At 44.2% G+C, this 20,125-nt stretch overlaps 1 protein-coding gene across 1 annotated transcript in view; it reads left to right on the top strand.

Annotated features, from left to right (window-relative positions):
* The window catches only part of FAS (Fas cell surface death receptor), a 52,035-nt gene extending 32,975 nt beyond the window's left edge, over positions 1–19,060 (top strand). The window contains exons 11-12 of the mRNA XM_040438307.1: positions 15,509–15,545; positions 17,346–19,060. Of these exons, the coding sequence (XP_040294241.1) occupies positions 15,509–15,545; positions 17,346–17,635 (327 nt within the window). The 3' untranslated portion in view covers positions 17,636–19,060. The remainder of the gene's footprint in view (positions 1–15,508; positions 15,546–17,345) is intronic.
* Positions 19,061–20,125: the final 1,065 nt, after the last annotated feature.

Here is a 20,125-nt window from a genome sequence, read left to right as displayed (position 1 = left end):
ATATCGCAATCAGCAGAATTTATTCTACTTACAAAAGGTCTTAAAATCTCAGTCATAAAAACAGATCTTTTTTCATCTTTGCGGGTCGGATGCAGAATGCAGACAGACAGTGTCCGTGTTTTGCGGACCGCAAAAAAGGCTATGGCCATGTGCATGAACCCTTATAAGAGCAATATGGGTACATTTTATGTGCGTTGTGTTTATGTTCACATGAAGCATCTAACGGGTTAAGATGGCAGAACTGGTGCTAACTCCAGTCCTGCTAGATTCAGCAATGTATAGCTGACCCCAACAGCTGATGGCACAGGCCCAAAAGTTGCACTACACATCTACGTAGCAGAGCAAGAAGAGGTCTTACAATACATAATGTACATGTGTGTATATATATATATATATATATATACAGTGGGGGAAATAATTATTTGACCCCTCACTGATTTTGTAAGTTTGTCCAATGACAAAGAAATGAAAAGTCTCAGAACAGTATCATTTCAATGGTAGGTTTATTGTAACAGTGGCAGATAGCACATCAAAAGGAAAATCGAAAAAATAACTTTAAATAAAAGATAGCAACTGATTTGCATTTCATTGAGTGAAATAAGTATTTGAACCCTCTAACAAAAAAAGACTTAATACTTGGTGGAAAAACCCTTGTTTGCAAGCACAGAGGTCAAACGTTTCTTGTAATTGATGACCAAGTTTGCGCACATTTTAGGAGGAATGTTGGTCCACTCCTCTTTGCAGATCATCTCTAAATCCCTAAGGTTTCGAGGCTGTCTCTGTGCAACTCTGAGCTTGAGCTCCCTCCATAGGTTTTCGATTGGATTAAGGTCCGGAGACTGACTAGGCCACTCCATGACCTTAATGTGCTTCTTCTTGAGCCACTCCTTTGTTGCCTTTGCTGTATGTTTTGGGTCATTGTCGTGCTGGAACACCCATCCACGACCCATTTTCAGTTTCCTGGCAGAGGGAAGGAGGTTGTCGCTCAGGATTTCACGATACATGGCTCCGTCCATTTTCCCGTTTATGCGAATAAGTTGTCCTGTGCCCTTAGCAGAAAAACACCCCCAAAGCAAAATGTTTCCACCCCCATGCTTGACGGTGGGGACGGTGTTTTGGGGGTCATAGGCAGCATTTTTCTTCCTCCAAACACAGCGAGTTGAGTTAATGCCAAAGAGCTCTATTTTGGTCTCATCAGACCACAGCACCTTCTCCCAGTCACTCTCTGAATCATTCAGGTGTTCATTGGCAAACTTCAGACGGGCCTGCACATGTGCCTTCCTGAGCAGGGGGACCTTGCGAGCCCTGCAGGATTTTAATCCATTGCGGTGTAATGTGTTTCCAATGGTTTTCTTGGTGACTGTGGTCCCTGCTAATTTGAGGTCATTAACTAACTCCTCCCGTGTAGTTCTAGGATGCTTTTTCACCTTTCTCAGAACCATTGACACCCCACGAGGTGAGATCTTGCGTGGAGCCCCAGAGCGAGGTCGATTGATGGTCATTTTGTGCTCCTTCCATTTTCGAACAATCGCACCAACAGTTGTCACCTTCTCTCCCAGCTTCTTGCTAATGGTTTTGTAGCCCATTCCAGCCTTGTGCAGGTCTACAATTTTGTCTCTGACATCCTTGGACAGCTCTTTGGTCTTTCCCATGTTGGAGAGTTTGGAGTCTGCTTGATTGATTGATTCTGTGGACAGGTGTCTTTTATACAGGTGACTAGTTAAGACAGGTGTCCTTAATGAGGGTGACTAATTGAGTAGAAGTGTCTAACCACTCTGTGGGAGCCAGAACTCTTAATGGTTGGTAGGGGTTCAAATACTTATTTCACTCAATGAAATGCAAATCAGTTGCTATCTTTTATTTAAAGTTTTTTTTTCGATTTTCCTTTTGATGTGCAATCTGCCACTGTTACAATAAACCTACCATTGAAATGATACTGTTCTGAGACTTTTCATTTCTTTGTCATTGGACAAACTTACAAAATCAGTGAGGGGTCAAATAATTATTTCCCCCACTGTATATACCAGAAAAGAGAGAACGGCACTCCAAAAAGTAAAAGCGGTGAACCCTTTATTCACACCAGTGGTGCAACGTTTCGGCTCTAGTCACGAGCCTTCCTCAAGCAAAGATACAACTCAAATAACAGTGGTTATATAGGGAATACAAATCATGTGGACGCACCCCAATGGGTGTGTTTAACAAATCATGACAATAGTATACAGTGAATGCACAAATCATGACAATAATGTACAGTGAATGCACATAGTACAGAGACATATGCTGATGATCATTAAAAGTGATACGTGCTGAATGCAAAACATATATGCAGATCAAGTACTTAGATCTGATCAGATGGTGTATCAACAATAATTTAACATAAGTGTAAAGAGGGGGAGGAGCAACGAAGTGTTATCGCAACACATACCCATCCGACAAGGAGGCTCATTCCATGCCGTGGAGTCGGCGTGGTATACATCATTCTGCGCAGGCGTGGCAGCACACCAATAGTAGATATTCGACAGGCAGGAGACGCTGAGTATCTTCGCACTAGAGCGACACCCCTACGTCATTACAGACGTCATCACAGCAGGACACAAAATGTTGTCCCATGCGCATGCTCAGTGGAGAATCGAGCTGAAGGCGCCATCTTGGTAACTGGAAAGCTGCCCTTAAATAATCACTATGTATACCGCATCCAACCAAAAACGAAAAACGGGTATAGGGGGTTAGAAAAGGGCACAAGGAACCTCAATAGACAGGGTACCTGTATGTCCCACCCAGGCAGAAAACCCACTGCAGCCACGGAAAACGCAGTACCCGCAGGGATAATGCCAGGGATTCCAACCACCCGTCCAACCCAAGAGGGATCTCCTCAGATTGGTACACAGATGCTACAAAGTGCATGGAGTGCAGTTTCCAATTACAAAGAAGTAATTATGTCAATAAAAGGGGTTATAAAAAATGTCAGCGAAATTACAGTATCTCCATACGGTGTCTGCCAAACCTGTCAGCAATAAAGCTGAACCAAACATACAATATGAAATATAATAGAATGAACTCCTTCCGTGGTATGTTGCGTGCACTCAGATCGTATGTTCCATACCCCAAGGTGCAAAGTGTGGGTGATCTAAAAAAAGAAAGAAAAAAGCATTAGAGTAGGAATAAAAATGAGTTGTATAACTCTCTAAGTGTATACACAATTTTAGCAAAACAATATCCGGAAAGACACAGAGGGCAAACCAACCCTCACAGAACATCACCAAAGTTGTAGTCAACGTTTAAACCTTTCGGCTTCAAGCTGTCCAACTTATGGATCCAGCTGAGCTCCCTGCGTTTGAGTATCCTGGATCTGTCCCCACCTCGCCGAGGCTGGGGTACATGATCCAGAATCCAGCACCTCAAATCACCTTCCTTGTGTGTGGCCTCAGTAAAATGTTTCGATACTGGTAAATCCAACCGTTTTTTACGTATACTGAGGCGGTGATTATTGAGGCGAGTCTTCAATTCAGTGGTTGTCTCACCCACATAAAGCAAATTACATGGGCAAGACAACACGTAGATTACATGGTTAGAATCACAAGTTAGATGGAATAAAATGCTATGAGATACACCAGTGTTAGGATGTACAAAATACCTGCCCTTGCGAATGTATCTGCAATTGACGCAGTTCAGGCACGGAAAACAACCTAAGCCAGACTGAGTCAATTTGGTTTGTTTCAACGATCCCTTGGACCCAATATCAGCTTTAACCAGCTGATCACGTAGGTTCCTGGATCGACGATACGATGACAGAGGTGGACATGAGAACTCAGGGATATCTTTGAAGCATGTACCCAATAGACCCCAATGCTTGTTCAGTATCTTATTTATTGAGGGACTGAGTTCAGTGTATACTGAAACGAACGGAATCCTGGCTTTGTTCTGAGCAGTTCGCCGTTTCGTTAGTAACTCAGTCCTATCAAGCGTGCGTACTCTATCCATGTGTTCGTTCAGTAAACGTTTGGGATAGCCCCTGTCCCGGAACTTGACAGCCATGGAATTCAGGGTCGCTTCAAGTTTGCTCTTATCTGACACAACACGCTTAACACGGAGAAATTGAGAGAATGGCAACGACCGAATCATTCTCCGGGGGTGCGAGCTGTTGTAACACAAAAACGTGTTGGTATCAGTAGGTTTTGTGTACAGCTCGGTATGCAACACACCCTCATTGAATATTACCCGTGTATCCAGGAACTGGATCTCAGTTCGAGAATAAACAAGAGTGAACTGTAGATCAGGATCATGGCTGTTCAAAAAACCATGAAAGTCGGCCAAATCGGTCTCGGAACCCATCCATATGAGGAAGATGTCGTCGATGTATCTCCACCACCTCAGCACATGGCTGAAGTGGTGGGACAGATAGACGACATCTTCCTCATAGCACCGCATAAAAATATTAGCGTACGTGGGGGCCACGTGAGACCCCATGGCCACACCACGTTCTTGCAAATAGAATACGTCCCTGAAGAGAAAGTAATTGTAATGTAGCACAATCCTCAGTAAATCAATGATAAAATCTGAAGCTTGAGGGGTATAGGCTGACGTCCTCAGCATTTTCTCCACAGCCCTGAGGCCCCTTTCATGTACAATCGATGTGTACAATGAAATCACATCAAAGGATGCGAGTATCACTGAAGACACCGGTGCTAAATCAACACTTTGTAACTTTGTCAAAAAATCAGATGTATCTTCAGTGTAACTTTGTCTGATTTTTTGACAAAGTTACAAAGTGTTGATTTAGCACCGGTGTCTTCAGTGATACTCGCATCCTTTGATGTGATTTCATTGTACACATCGATTGTACATGAAAGGGGCCTCAGGGCTGTGGAGAAAATGCTGAGGACGTCAGCCTATACCCCTCAAGCTTCAGATTTTATCATTGATTTACTGAGGATTGTGCTACATTACAATTACTTTCTCTTCAGGGACGTATTCTATTTGCAAGAACGTGGTGTGGCCATGGGGTCTCACGTGGCCCCCACGTACGCTAATATTTTTATGCGGTGCTATGAGGAAGATGTCGTCTATCTGTCCCACCACTTCAGCCATGTGCTGAGGTGGTGGAGATACATCGACGACATCTTCCTCATATGGATGGGTTCCGAGACCGATTTGGCCGACTTTCATGGTTTTTTGAACAGCCATGATCCTGATCTACAGTTCACTCTTGTTTATTCTCGAACTGAGATCCAGTTCCTTGATACACGGGTAATATTCAATGAGGGTGTGTTGCATACCGAGCTGTACACAAAACCTACTGATACCAACACGTTTTTGTGTTACAACAGCTCGCACCCCCGGAGAATGATTCGGTCGTTGCCATTCTCTCAATTTCTCCGTGTTAAACGTGTTGTGTCAGATAAGAGCAAACTTGAAGCGACCCTGAATTCCATGGCTGTCAAGTTCCGGGACAGGGGCTATCCCAAACGTTTACTGAACGAACACATGGATAGAGTACGCACGCTTGATAGGACTGAGTTACTAACGAAACGGCGAACTGCTCAGAACAAAGCCAGGATTCCGTTCGTTTCAGTATACACTGAACTCAGTCCCTCAATAAATAAGATACTGAACAAGCATTGGGGTCTATTGGGTACATGCTTCAAAGATATCCCTGAGTTCTCATGTCCACCTCTGTCATCGTATCGTCGATCCCGGAACCTACGTGATCAGCTGGTTAAAGCTGATATTGGGTCCAAGGGATCGTTGAAACAAACCAAATTGACTCAGTCTGGCTTAGGTTGTTTTCCGTGCCTGAACTGCGTCAATTGCAGATACATTCGCAAGGGCAGGTATTTTGTACATCCTAACACTGGTGTATCTCATAGCATTTTATTCCATCTAACTTGTGATTCTAACCATGTCATCTACGTGTTGTCTTGCCCATGTAATTTGCTTTATGTGGGTGAGACAACCACTGAATTGAAGACTCGCCTCAATAATCACCGCCTCAGTATACGTAAAAAACGGTTGGATTTACCAGTATCGAAACATTTTACTGAGGCCACACACAAGGAAGGTGATTTGAGGTGCTGGATTCTGGATCATGTACCCCAGCCTCGGCGAGGTGGGGACAGATCCAGGATACTCAAACGCAGGGAGCTCAGCTGGATCCATAAGTTGGACAGCTTGAAGCCGAAAGGTTTAAACGTTGACTACAACTTTGGTGATGTTCTGTGAGGGTTGGTTTGCCCTCTGTGTCTTTCCGGATATTGTTTTGCTAAAATTGTGTATACACTTAGAGAGTTATACAACTCATTTTTATTCCTACTCTAATGCTTTTTTCTTTCTTTTTTTTAGATCACCCACACTTTGCACCTTGGGGTATGGAACATACGATCTGAGTGCACGCAACATACCACGGAAGGAGTTCATTCTATTATATTTCATATTGTATGTTTGGTTCAGCTTTATTGCTGACAGGTTTGGCAGACACCGTATGGAGATACTGTAATTTCGCTGACATTTTTTATAACCCCTTTTATTGACATAATTACTTCTTTGTTATTGGAAACTGCACTCCATGCACTTTGTAGCATCTGTGTACCAATCTGAGGAGATCCCTCTTGGGTTGGACGGGTGGTTGGAATCCCTGGCATTATCCCTGCGGGTACTGCGTTTTCCGTGGCTGCAGTGGGTTTTCTGCCTGGGTGGGACATACAGGTACCCTGTCTATTGAGGTTCCTTGTGCCCTTTTCTAACCCCCTATACCCGTTTTTCGTTTTTGGTTGGATGCGGTATACATAGTGATTATTTAAGGGCAGCTTTCCAGTTACCAAGATGGCGCCTTCAGCTCGATTCTCCACTGAGCATGCGCATGGGACAACATTTTGTGTCCTGCTGTGATGACGTCTGTAATGACGTAGGGGTGTCGCTCTAGTGCGAAGATACTCAGCGTCTCCTGCCTGTCGAATATCTACTATTGGTGTGCTGCCACGCCTGCGCAGAATGATGTATACAACGCCGACTCCACGGCATGGAATGAGCCTCCTTGTCGGATGGGTATGTGTTGCGATAACACTTCGTTGCTCCTCCCCCTCTTTACACTTATGTTAAATTATTGTTGATACACCATCTGATCAGATCTAAGTACTTGATCTGCATATATGTTTTGCATTCAGCACGTATCACTTTTAATGATCATCAGCATATGTCTCTGTACTATGTGCATTCACTGTACATTATTGTCATGATTTGTGCATTCACTGTATACTATTGTCATAATTTGTTAAACACACCCATTGGGGTGCGTCCACATGATTTGTATTCCCTATATAACCACTGTTATTTGAGTTGTATCTTTGCTTGAGGAAGGCTCGTGACTAGAGCCGAAACGTTGCACCACTGGTGTGAATAAAGGGTTCACCGCTTTTACTTTTTGGAGTGCCGTTCTCTCTTTTCTGGTATTATTCATCAGGGAAACCAGTCTTTTCCCTTTGGGACGTGCACCCGCAATCTCCTTTGGAGCCAGTGCCGCCATTTTTCTCCGTTTATATATATATATATATATATATATATACATACACAGACATATGCTTCAAATTCTGAGGGGGGTTCGGCACCTCCTACCTCCCATTGCCTTCTTAGAAATAGGCTATTAGTAATTAGGGAAAGAGTATCTGTGGATCACTCCAGCTAGACAATGTGGAACAGGTGCTTTTGGTCTGAGTGGCCCACCCAGCCACTGAAGGCAATGGAAAACTATGTAAAGATAGACCAGGCACTCTATATATGTGACCAACAGACGATATATTCATTATAAAATCAGTTATCTAAAATCATATAAAATAACAGCATACAGTATCAGCATAAAAGTGTAGCACTAAAATATCAATGGTAGCAATCAGACATATATATCATATATAGTAGCAAATAGCAGCAATAAATGTATCAAAAAGCAATGGTGATTTAAAGTCCATCCACATAAACCGCAGATACAGATTGTGTATTCCTCTTTAACTGCAGCAGGGGATATGGCGCTAGTTAGAGGCCAAATATAAAAACTATCAAAGTCTTTCCTCAAAATGAATTTCCCACGTTCCGGGTCAAGGTATCTTATGTTTTTTACAGCTCCACTCCTGGCTAATTTTATTTGCGCATATATAAGTCGCCAGTCTTTGCAATATCACGGAGAGAGAAAAAGGTACAATGCGGTAAGCAAGGTGGCATCCCACCTAGTTGTAATTACTCATTCAGTGTTACCTTGCTCTTGTTCATCTCACGGTTCTGAATGCCGACTCGGCGATCTGTCTTGAGGTGGATATCAGCTGACTCTGTGTCCAGTATCGTCAGCAAATTCTGCGCTCGGTAAAGTTAAATGTCGCCAGGGTTTTTCGTTCCAGGAACTTGAATCAAATCCAAAGGGGACTCTCTGCCAGCATGCCGGTGCAAGGTGTAAACCATACGCGTTTCGGGGACGTGGCCCCTTCCTCAGTGGTAACCTTGCTCTGTTCCCCCTCTTCCTTTTATACTCCAGATTAGGGTAAGGATCAAAAGCTGTGCCGGAATCATGGTAACTTTAAGATGGATATAAAACCCGGATTTTCATGGTATAACTCCCATCTATTTCCTATGCGGTTTTTATTATCGGGTTGCGTTTTTTTGATAAGTTTCGTAGCTGCTTACATAGAATGTCAGACACATTTATTGTTATATACACATATATTTATTTTAACTCTAATATGTGCTAGCATAATCACTTATTCATAAATGCGGCCATACATATAATCTAAACTTCTTTGAAATATATGTTAAAAATATACATTAAAACAACCATTTCAGCTAGAAAGTTAAATATATATATGATTTTAGATAACTGATTTTATAATAAATATCTCGTCTGTTGGTCACATATATACAGGGAGTGCAGAATTATTAGGCAAGTTGTATTTTTGAGGATTAATTTTATTATTGAACAACAACCATGTTCTCAATGAACCCAAAAAACTCATTAATATCAAAGCTGAATATTTTTGGAAGTAGTTTTTAATTTGTTTTTAGTTTTAGCTATTTTAGGGGGATATCTGTGTGTGCAGGTGACTATTACTGTGCATAATTATTAGGCAACTTAACAAAAAACAAATATATACCCATTTCAATTATTTATTTTTACCAGTGAAACCAATATAACATCTCAACATTCACAAATAAACATTTCTGACATTCAAAAACAAAACAAAAACAAATCAGTGACCAACATAGCCACCTTTCTTTGCAAGGACACTCAAAAGCCTGCCATCTATGGATTCTGTCAGTGTTTTGATCTGTTCACCATCAACATTGCGTGCAGCAGCAACCACAGCCTCCCAGACACTGTTCAGAGAGGTGTACTGTTTTCCCTCCTTGTAAATCTCACATTTGATGATGGACCACAGGTTCTCAATGGGGTTCAGATCAGGTGAACAAGGAGGCCATGTCATTAGATTTTCTTCTTTTATACCCTTTCTTGCCAGCCACGCTGTGGAGTACTTGGACGCGTGTGATGGAGCATTGTCCTGCATGAAAATCATGTTTTTCTTGAAGGATGCAGACTTCTTCCTGTACCACTGCTTGAAGAAGGTGTCTTCCAGAAACTGGCAGTAGGACTGGGAGTTGAGCTTGACTCCATCCTCAACCCGAAAAGGCCCCACAAGCTCATCTTTGATGATACCAGCCCAAACCAGTACTCCACCTCCACCTTGCTGGCGTCTGAGTCGGACTGGAACGCTCTGCCCTTTACCAATCCAGCCACGGGCCCATCCATCTGGCCCATCAAGACTCACTCTCATTTCATCAGTCCATAAAACCTTAGAAAAATCTGTTTTGACGTTTCAGCTTGTGTGTCTTGTTCAGTGGTGGTAGTCTTTCAGCCTTTCTTACCTTGGCCATGTCTCTGAGTATTGCACACCTTGTGCTTTTGGGCACTCCAGTGATGTTGCAGCTCTGAAATATGGCCAAACTGGTGGCAAGTGGCATCTTGGTAGCTGCACGCTTGACTTTTCTCAGTTCATGGGCAGTTATTTTGCGCCTTGGTTTTTCCACACGCTTCTTGAGACCCTGTTGACTATTTTGAATGAAACTCTTGATTGTTCGATGATAACGCTTCAGAAGCTTTGCAATTTTAAGAGTGCTGCATCCCTCTGCAAGATATCTCACTATTTTTGACTTTTCTGAGCCTGTCAAGTCCTTCTTTTGACTCATTTTGCCAAAGGAAAGGAAGTTGCCTAATAATTATGCACACCTAATATAGGGTGTTGATGTCATTAGACCACACCCCTTCTCATTACAGAGATGCACATCACCTAATATGCTTAATTGGTAGTAGGCTTTCGAGCCTATACAGCTTGGAGTAAGACAACATGCATAAAGAGGATGATGTGGTCAAAATACTCATTTGCCTAATAATTCTGCACGCAGTGTAGAGTGCCTGGTCTATCTTTACATATTAGTAATTAGGCAATGAAGGGCAGGGACTAAACCTCCCCTTCAGAATTTGAAGCATATGTCTATGGGGGGCCGCTGTATGGTAAGCAGTCAATAGTGTTCTGTGTATATGTATATGTATGTGTATGTATACATGTGTATGTGTGTGTGTATATATATATATATATATATATACACACTTACCTAAAGAATTATTAGGAACACCTGTTCTATTTCTCATTAATGCAATTATCTAGTTAACCAATCACATGGCAGTTGCTTCAATGCATTTAGGGGTGTGGTCCTGGTCAAGACAATCTCCTGAACTCCAAACTGAATGTCAGAATGGGAAAGAAAGGTGATTTAAGCAATTTTGAGTGTGGCATGGTTGTTGGTGCCAGACGGGCCGGTCTGAGTATTTCACAATCTGCTCAGTTACTGGGATTTTCACGCACAACCATTTCTAGGGTTTACAAAGAATGGTGTGAAAAGGGAAAAACATCCAGTATGCGGCAGTCCTGTGGGCAAAAATGCCTTGTGGATGCTAGAGGTCAGAGGAGAATGGGCCGACTGATTCAAGCTGATAGAAGAGCAACGTTGACTGAAATAACCACTCGTTACAACCGAGGTATGCAGCAAAGCATTTGTGAAGCCACAACACGCACAACCTTGAGGCGGATGGGCTACAACAGCAGAAGACCCCACCGGGTACCACTAATCTCCACTACAAATAGGAAAAAGAGGCTACAATTTGCACGAGTTCACCAAAATTGGACTGTTGAAGACTGGAAAAATGTTGCCTGGTCTGATGAGTCTCGATTTCTGTTGAGACATTCAAATGGTAGAGTCCGAATTTGGCGTAAACAGAATGAGAACATGTATCCATCCTCTGATGGCTACTTCCAGCAGGATAATGCACCATGTCACAAAGCTCGAATTATTTCAAATTGGTTTCTTGAACATGACAATGAGTTCAATGTACTAAAATGGCCCCCACAGTCACCAGATCTCAACCCAATAGAGCATCTTTGGGATGTGGTGGAACGGGAGCTTTGTGCCCTGGATGTGCATCCCCCAAATCTCCATCAACTGCAAGATGCTATCCTATCAATATGGGCCAACTTTTTAAAGAATGCTATCAGTACCTTGTTGAATCAATGCCACGTAGAATTAAGGCAGTTCTGAAGGCAAAAGGGGGTCCAACACCGTATTAGTATGGTGTTCCTAATAATTATTTAGGTGAGTGTATATTTACATATTAATGTGTGTATATATACATACACACTAATGACCCAGTATAAATTCACTGTGCCCCCCTCCCTTCCACCCTGCAGCACACGTGCGGAATGTCTGCTGTGTCTGTGCGATGTGGGATGCTGGAGATACCTTTCCGGCCAGGCAGCAGAGTTAGGGTCCATTCACACATCTGCAGTGTATTGTGGATCCCCAATACACCCAGCCACCACTCCCATAGAACTGCCTATTCTTGTGCGCAATTGCGGACAAGAATAGGACATGTTCTATTTTTATCCGGAGCTGCGGACCGGAAGATCGGGCCCGCGCTCTGGAAATGCTGAGAGCACATAGTGTCCATTCCTGCCCCATTGAGAATGAATGGGTCTGCACACGGATGCGGACCCATTCCGCGGACGTGTGAATGGACCCTAAATCAGACTAAACGATTTGGCAGGCAGCTGCAGAGCCCACCTGATGCTGCCATACACAGCGCCCACCTGACGTTGCCATACACGGCGCCCACCTGATGCTGCCATACACGGCGCCCACCTGACGCTGCCATACACGGCACCCACCTGACGCTGCCATACATGGCGCCCACCTGACGCTGCCATACAAGGCGCCCACCTCACGCTGCCATGGACGGCGCCCACCGGATGCTGCCATGCACTGGGCCCACCGGACGCTGCCATGCACTGGGCCCACCGGACACTGCCATACACTGAGCCCACCTGACGCTGCCATACACTGGGCCCACCTGAAGCTGCCATACACTGGGCCCACCTGACGCTGCCATACACTGGGCCCACCTGACGCTGCCATACACTGGGCCCACCTGATGCTGCCATACACTGGGCCCACCTGGTGCTGCCATACACTGGGCCCACCTGGCGCTGCCATACACTGGGCCCACCTGGTGCTGCCATACACTAGGCCCACCTGACGCTGCCATACACTGGGCCAATCTGATGCTGCCATACACAGGGCCCACCTGATGCTGCCATACACAGGGCCCACCTGACTCTGCCATACACTGGGCCCACCTGGCGCTGCCATACATGTCCATTACACAGATAGAACTGCTGTGTGCACATTACACACAGAAAACTGTACAATAGACTGGTTATACTGACATAGCCCTGCTTCATACACTACTTCCATACATAAAGTACCTCTGCATTCTCCACCAGCACAGTCCTACACGGAGCCTGTTCCTCTAACTCCTCCCACACACATGGCTGATCACATGACTGTGACATCACCACAGGTCCTGTAACCACAATGTAGTGTTTACTCCAGACTCTGGAGCTGCTCCTTATAAGAGAGATGTCCGTGAGGGGCGGGGATTCTCGGGAGAGGGGTGGGGCTCCATGTGCCGGACCTGGCAGCTTCTGATACAGTGCTCCTGACTAGAAAAAGACCATGTGTAAAATTACGTATAAGTATTTTTCCAGGGATAAAATGACCTGTAGTTGTCTACAGCTTTTACTCTAATTTTGTTATTGTACTCACATATATAGTACTGATGCAGGGGCGGGCACAGACAGCAGAGAATGTGCCTGCCCCCCTCCCCCCCATAAGCCAAATTCTCAACATAACCTATTCCGTCCTAACATTACTTATAGCAATACAGAACATACAGGTTAAGGCTACTTTCACACCTGCGACTCTACGCTCCGGCCACCTGATCCGGCAGAGAATGCATGGAATTGGCCAGACATAAACTCAGGCATGCAGCGGTTTGTGTCCCGCTGGTTCATTCTCTGCATTTTTGCCAGATTGTGGTCGATCTCTGCCAGACCCATTATAGTTAATAGGGCGGCGGGCATTCTGTCTGCATTCAACAGTGCTGGAGCATTCCGGCAGGCTGTTCTCTGCTGGAAGAGCCTGCCAGAATCACTAACTCAGATGTGAAGGTAGCCTAATACAGGTCCACATACCTCTTACATCCAGGGACGTCTTCGTTGATGTAGATGTTCTCTGTCCTCATCTTCTCGTTTCAGACCACACCGCCATGATGATTTCTTCCAGCCATCTCTTCTCCCTAGTTTTCCATCATCCTCCCACCTAATCAACACCCCTCTAATATTGTGCCTGCTGTGCTCCATATACAAATTACACACAGATAGTTCCCCTTAAATAATTATTGGCACACAATGTCCTAAAAAATAACTGCGCCCAGGAAACAGTGTCCCTGATAATAATAGTGTAAACATAATGGTCTCCAAAAATAGGTGTGCTATGCTGATACCGTGCCAGGGTGCCCACCAAAGTAACAGTGCTCCCCAAAATCCCACCAATAGAAATAATTAGCTACCAGACAACACGTAGTAGTAATAGTGCCCCTAAGGTAATAATGATCCCACTGTGTCCCAGAAGTAATAATGCTCCCATAGTGCTCATACTAGTATTCAAATTCCTCATAGTCCCTCAACTGTAATAAAGCCCACCATAATGCCCCCAGTAGTAATAATTCTCTTTATAATGTGCAACAGTAGATAAAAGTGCCCTGTTGTGTGGCAGTATAAAAATACCTCCTCTTAGTGCCCCCTGTAGAGTCAATGTCCCCATAGTACCCTCATAATGTGTGCCAATGCCCCCTACTGTTTGCCCAAAAAACCCTCTTAGTGCCCCCAGTTGAGCCAAGGTCCCCATAGTGCCCTATAATTTGTGCCAGTATAAAATACTATTGTGGACCTCCCCTTGTCCCTATGGTGCCTGACAATGTGCCAGTATAAAATGCCCCCATAATTTGTGCCAGTATATAAGATAGGGTCACCAGTAGATGCCCCCATAGTGCTCCCCCTTCTCCATAGTGCCCATGTGTGCTAGCATATAAGATAGGGCCCCCATAGTGCTCCTCCCCCTCCATAGTGCCCCCATGTGTGCCAGTATATAAAATAGGGCCCCAATAGTACTCCCCCCTTCATAGTGCCCCCATGTGTGTTAGTATTTAAAATAGGGCCCCCCCATAGTGCTCCTCCCCCTCCATAGTGCCCCCCATGTGTGCCAGTACATAAGATATGCCCCCAGTAGATGCCCCCATGAGTGCCAGATAGGGCCCCTAGTAAAGTGTAAATAAAAAATAAAAATAAACTCACATACTTACCTCCTTGCCGCTTTCAGTGATGCGATGCAGACCTCTTCCGGCCTGTGTCCCGCGCTGTACGGCTCAGGCGGCATGATGACGTCATTGCGTCGCCTGCGCCGCCCTCTGATAGGTTGCAGTCCTAGTGCCTGTAGCCTATGAGAGGACTGGGGAAGGGAGACGCCTCTCCCCTGCCCCGCCGCAGCATCCATCCGTATCGCCGCCCTAAGGACAGCGATGTAGATGAATAGAGATGAGCGCTTCCACAATGGAAGCGCTCATCTCCCCCTGCTGCCGGTAAGAAGGGGCCCCCTCCTGCTCTTTTAGTGAATGTTTTCCCACAGAATTAAGCAGTCAGTGTTTGGTCAGTGATTTCGATCAGTGACTGTGAGCCAAAACCAGGATTGGAGCCTCAACAGTCATAAGATATAAGGGAAAGACCTGCGCATGTTCTGTGTTTTAGAGCCGCACCTCTAAATCACTGATGGAAATCACTGATCAAACACTGACGTGTGAATGAGGAATTAGCTATCAGTTTGCTCAGCTCCTTCTGATCCACCACATGCTGCCTGCAGATCAGACATGATGTTCACTGTGAGAGGATCCCTTTAAGCAGAGGGTTACCAGTAACAGTTACCCCCCCCACACACACCTACACCTATGGCTTGGTGTATTGAAATGACCTACAACTGTCTTATGCTCTAGTAATGTACATTTTATTGATGTGATTTTATTCCCCTGCAGACTCCTCCTATACTTCCAGTTCCAGAGTACCTTGAAGGTAATTCTCCATTAGGAAGAATTCATAGATGTTGTTATGTTTTAATTGAATGTTTACACCCAAATAATGCAATACAATGTCATATACCTCTATATAATGCGCAAATGGTGCAGCCATTTAGTGTCCATACAGTACCACTGTAGAGTGCCTGATAATACTAGTATATTGTGTCTGCTGGTAAAGTCCATTGTGATCTATGGCACTGAAGGAGTTACATACTTGAGCTACTGAGTTTGGGTGACTGCCAGCGCTGGGCATTGTGGGAGAGACTTACTTAGGCTAGTTTCACATTGGCAGCACAACTCTCCTTACAGAGTACAGCCTGCTGCTGTTCTCCAGATCTACTATTGGTGGATGTCACTGGAACCCCCTCTGGCCCCTTTGAATATAATGGGGTCTGACGGAGAACCAGCCGCTACCAGGCAGGTATACCGGGATTCAGCAAAAGGGGCTGTCAGCCCGGTTCTAGGAATCCTATGCTGGAACAGACTGCTGGAGAGCTGTGCCGTAAATAAGTATGCTGCCATGGAGAGCGGCGCCCGGGATCTCACTGCACTTACTATTATCCCTGGGCGCCGCTCCGTTCTCCCGTTATGCCCTCCGGTATCTTTACTCACTAAGTTATAGTAGGCGGTGTCTGCCCTTGTCCTGTGGGCGTCTCCTTCTCCTAGGCTGCAACGCTGGCCAATCGCAGCGCACAGCTCACAGCCTGGGAGAAAAAAAACTCCCAGGCTGTGAGCTGTGCGCTGCGATTGGCCAGCGCTGCAGCCTAGGAGAAGGAGACGCCCACAGGACAAGGGCAGACACCGCCTACTATAACTTAGTGAGAGAAGATACCGGAGGGCATAACGGGAGAACGGAGCGGCGCCCGGGGATAATAGTAAGTGCAGTGAGATCCCGGGCGCCGCTCTATATGTCAGCATACTTAGTTCACAATGTTTTTCAAGGTGAAAGGTCCTCTTTAAGCTAAATATGCCAGAATTCTGACTTAAATTGTGCCAAAAGGTGGTGCAAATTTCTGCATCCAATAGGTTTATAACCTCTAGCAAGATGCACCATTTATCCAGTGGCATACATAGAGAAGTAAGGGCCCCATAGGAAGGATCAAACCAGGCCCCGCACACAGGACAGAAGGGTTTCTGCCTAAACTCTTTTCAATGACCCTTGGGCCATTTGTTCCACTGCCTCATTTGCTAAAAGTTGTTCCTTTAGAGGGTAGAGTCCTGACCCAAGTTTTTACCCCCAGCAGAAGAGGAGATAATCCAAACTAAAACTGGGCCCCCTCTTGCCCTGGGCCCCATAAAAGTCCCATGGTCTGCCACTATGGTAGTTACGCCCCTGCATTTATCATACAGTGGCCCAAATTTACTAATGTGAGTACGCCTAGATTTTCTGGTGCAGTTTGGCACATTCAAGCTTTAAGAAATTATCTGCGCCTAGCCCAACGAGAGGGTGCAATCCAATGAGAAAGGGGCACGGTTATGTGGGAAAAGGGGCACGGCCAAATAGGCAACATTTTGTATGAAAATTGCACCACAATTCTGGTGTAAAGTTCTGTCTTAAACTGAGCCAACCAAAAGGTTGTTAGACCAGGTTTCCAAATGCATCAGGGAGCACCATAACAAGTATTTAACAGCAATGTATAGAAGAGCATTTTAGAAATGATTCCTATTGACAAACCAATATGATTTATATGATCTTACAGAGAGATATTTGTTAGACAGTCCCTTTAAAAGGGCACATTTTAGATGGTACATCATTCTTAGAACTTGCCTGCTCATTTAAAATTTCTGTTTTCAGTTGAAGATATTGACTTGACTGAGCTTCTCCTGGCCTTCTCGAACACCATGGATTATTCAACTAATGTTATGCTCGTACGCGAAATGCGATTGACAGATCCAAAGATTGATGCCATTCAATTGCAATACCAAAATCAAGTTAATGAACAAAAATATCAGCTGCTGAAGGCATGGTATGAACAACATGGGAGCAATGGAGCATTTCAGATGCTTATCCGAACACTTGAGAATAATCAAAAAAGATTGATTGCCGAAAAGCTAATTCAAATCGCTACAAGCCACAAGCAGTAAATTCAGGGTTAATTGTGTATCTCTGTTTATTGTCCTCAGGGAGCATTTTGTTAATGAAACTCACTAAGGTTAGTGTCGAACCGCTTTACATTTCTCATGGTTCTGTTAGTCTAAAGGTCCCTCCATCCACATTAGAGAATTTTTGGCCAAGTGGGATTGGCTGACAATTCTAATTTGTATGGCGGGGCTCTTGACTCTCTCCCAAAAGATGATGTCGGGGTAGAAAAGGTTAGTGTAACTTGAAATTGAACACCCAATCCTTCGTTGACTTGGGAGATAAGTTACTGCCATAGGTGTATAGATATGGGGCAGTCGGGAGAGATATGTAGCTGTCAGCTATTAAAGGTGCACGGGTGATGTGATTTCTGCTTGTGTTATCCCTACTGTATTTGCCTTGGACATAGGTGGCCTCCTATGAACAGGGTATGGCCAGGAGAAGAAAACACTTAGATATTAGAAAATAGTAAAACTGAAATGGTTCTCTAAACATAACGGTCCGTGCGATCTGCTGATCGCTATGGGGGGAATTTATCCTGAGGGTAATGAAGTCAGTTTAGTTTGAGTCTGCGTTGGCCTACTTTGGGCCAAATTTTTCAAAACCTAACACTTTCGTCTAAAAATGGTACTCTAGTTTTTCCACGTTACCCCCACTGGAGTGTGTTTCCAACTTTTTTCCGACTTCCGCGGTGATAAATCTGGAGTGAAACTCGTTACCATAACTAAAAACACTTGCTTTCACAACATTTTTTTTAGCAAGTCACCCAACAACAGTTGTAAATGCATAATTTGCTACTTTTTGAAGCAGGAATTTTCGGAGTACAGGGAGTGATAAATTCCCCCAATGTGTCCTGCTTTTGGACAATCCAGCACTCTAGAAAAGGATGAGTTTGTGCTAATACACAGGAGCTAATCTGGATGAGCAGAGCTACAGTAGGGGGAGGCATAAAGCAACAGCCCGAGCCGCTGATAAGACAGGGAGTTAACTTCAGACTACCTCAGTCTCCTGCAGCCAATGGGAGAAACACAGCAAGCCTCCAATAATTAAGAAAATACAGTATATACCAGATATTATTAATCATACTCAGAGACTTAAATAAAAGTCCACATCTTACAATATAACAAACTGATTTGTACACGTTGGATTACAGCTCATGGTATATGTCATTTAAGGGAGTCTGTGGCCATAAAAAAAACGGCCTTTACCTACTATTATGTGTGAGCAGCTGAAGAAACCAACAATGTAATTGCTGTATTATCTCCAAACTCACTTTCACACCTCCATAGTAAACCTGCAAATAGCCCTTGCCCTCTGTGTTAATGAAGCACCTAGGAGTATTTATCCGACCTTAGGAGTCGGATAGATTCCTTACTGTGCATATCAAGCCCCTGCTGCAGGAGAAATATACCCCACTGATGCCCATATGCCCTAACAGGACTGGGATGGCCCATGGGGGGGGGGGGTCGCTTTGTAAAGTAAGTATGTAAATATAGTGTCCCACTGGTGCAATTGTCTGAGCTAAACCATGTGACTGGGCCCACAGCATCCTATATACATAAAGTGTCATGTGTGTCATATGAAAGTGCATGTTTACAATGCTAGCATTATATGATGTACAGTACAGACCAAAAGTTTGGACACACCTTCTCATTTAAAGAGTTTTCTTTATTTTCATGACTATGAAAATTGTAGATTCACACTGAAGGCATCAAAACTATGAATTAACACATGTGGAATTATGTACATAACAAACAAGTGTTGCCTTATAAATGGGGTTGGGACCATCAGTTGCGTTGAGGAGAAGTCAGGTGGATACACAGCTGATAGTCCTACTGAATAGACTGTTAGAATTTGTATTATGGCAAGAAAAAAGCAGCTAAGTAAAGAAAAACGAGTGGCCATCATTACTTTAAGAAATGAAGGTCAGTCAGTCAGCCGAAAAATTGGGAAAACTTTAAGTAAGGGCTATTTGACCATGAAGGAGAGTGATGGGGTGCTGCGCCAGATGATCTGGCCTCCACAGTCACCGGACCTGAACCCAATCGAGATGGTTTGGGGTGAGCTGGACCGCAGAGTGAAGGCAAAAGGGCCAACAAGTGCTAAGCATCTCTGGATACTCCTTCAAGACTGTTGGAAGACCATTTCAGGGGACTACCTCTTGAAGCTCATCAAGAGAATGCCAAGAGTTTTCAAAGCAGTAATCAAAGCAAAAGGTGGCTACTTTGAAGAACCTAGAATATGACATATTTTCAGTTGTTTCACACTTGTTTGTTATGTATATAATTCCACATGTGTTAATTCATAGTTTTGATGCCTTCATAGTCATGAAAATAAAGAAAACTCTTTGAATGAGAAGGTGTGTCCAAACTTTTGGTCTGTACTGCAAATAAATACAGGACATCTTCAAATGGTCAAAGTACTGGATATCTCTACTTAGTATGTGGAATATACGTGTTAAAGTATAACTGTCATATTTTTTTTTTTTGGGAGTA

This window comes from Bufo bufo, chromosome 6, assembly GCF_905171765.1.
Source record: "Bufo bufo chromosome 6, aBufBuf1.1, whole genome shotgun sequence".
Taxonomy (NCBI): Eukaryota; Metazoa; Chordata; class Amphibia; order Anura; family Bufonidae; genus Bufo; species Bufo bufo.
This window is presented reverse-complemented; position numbering and strand designations above follow the sequence as displayed.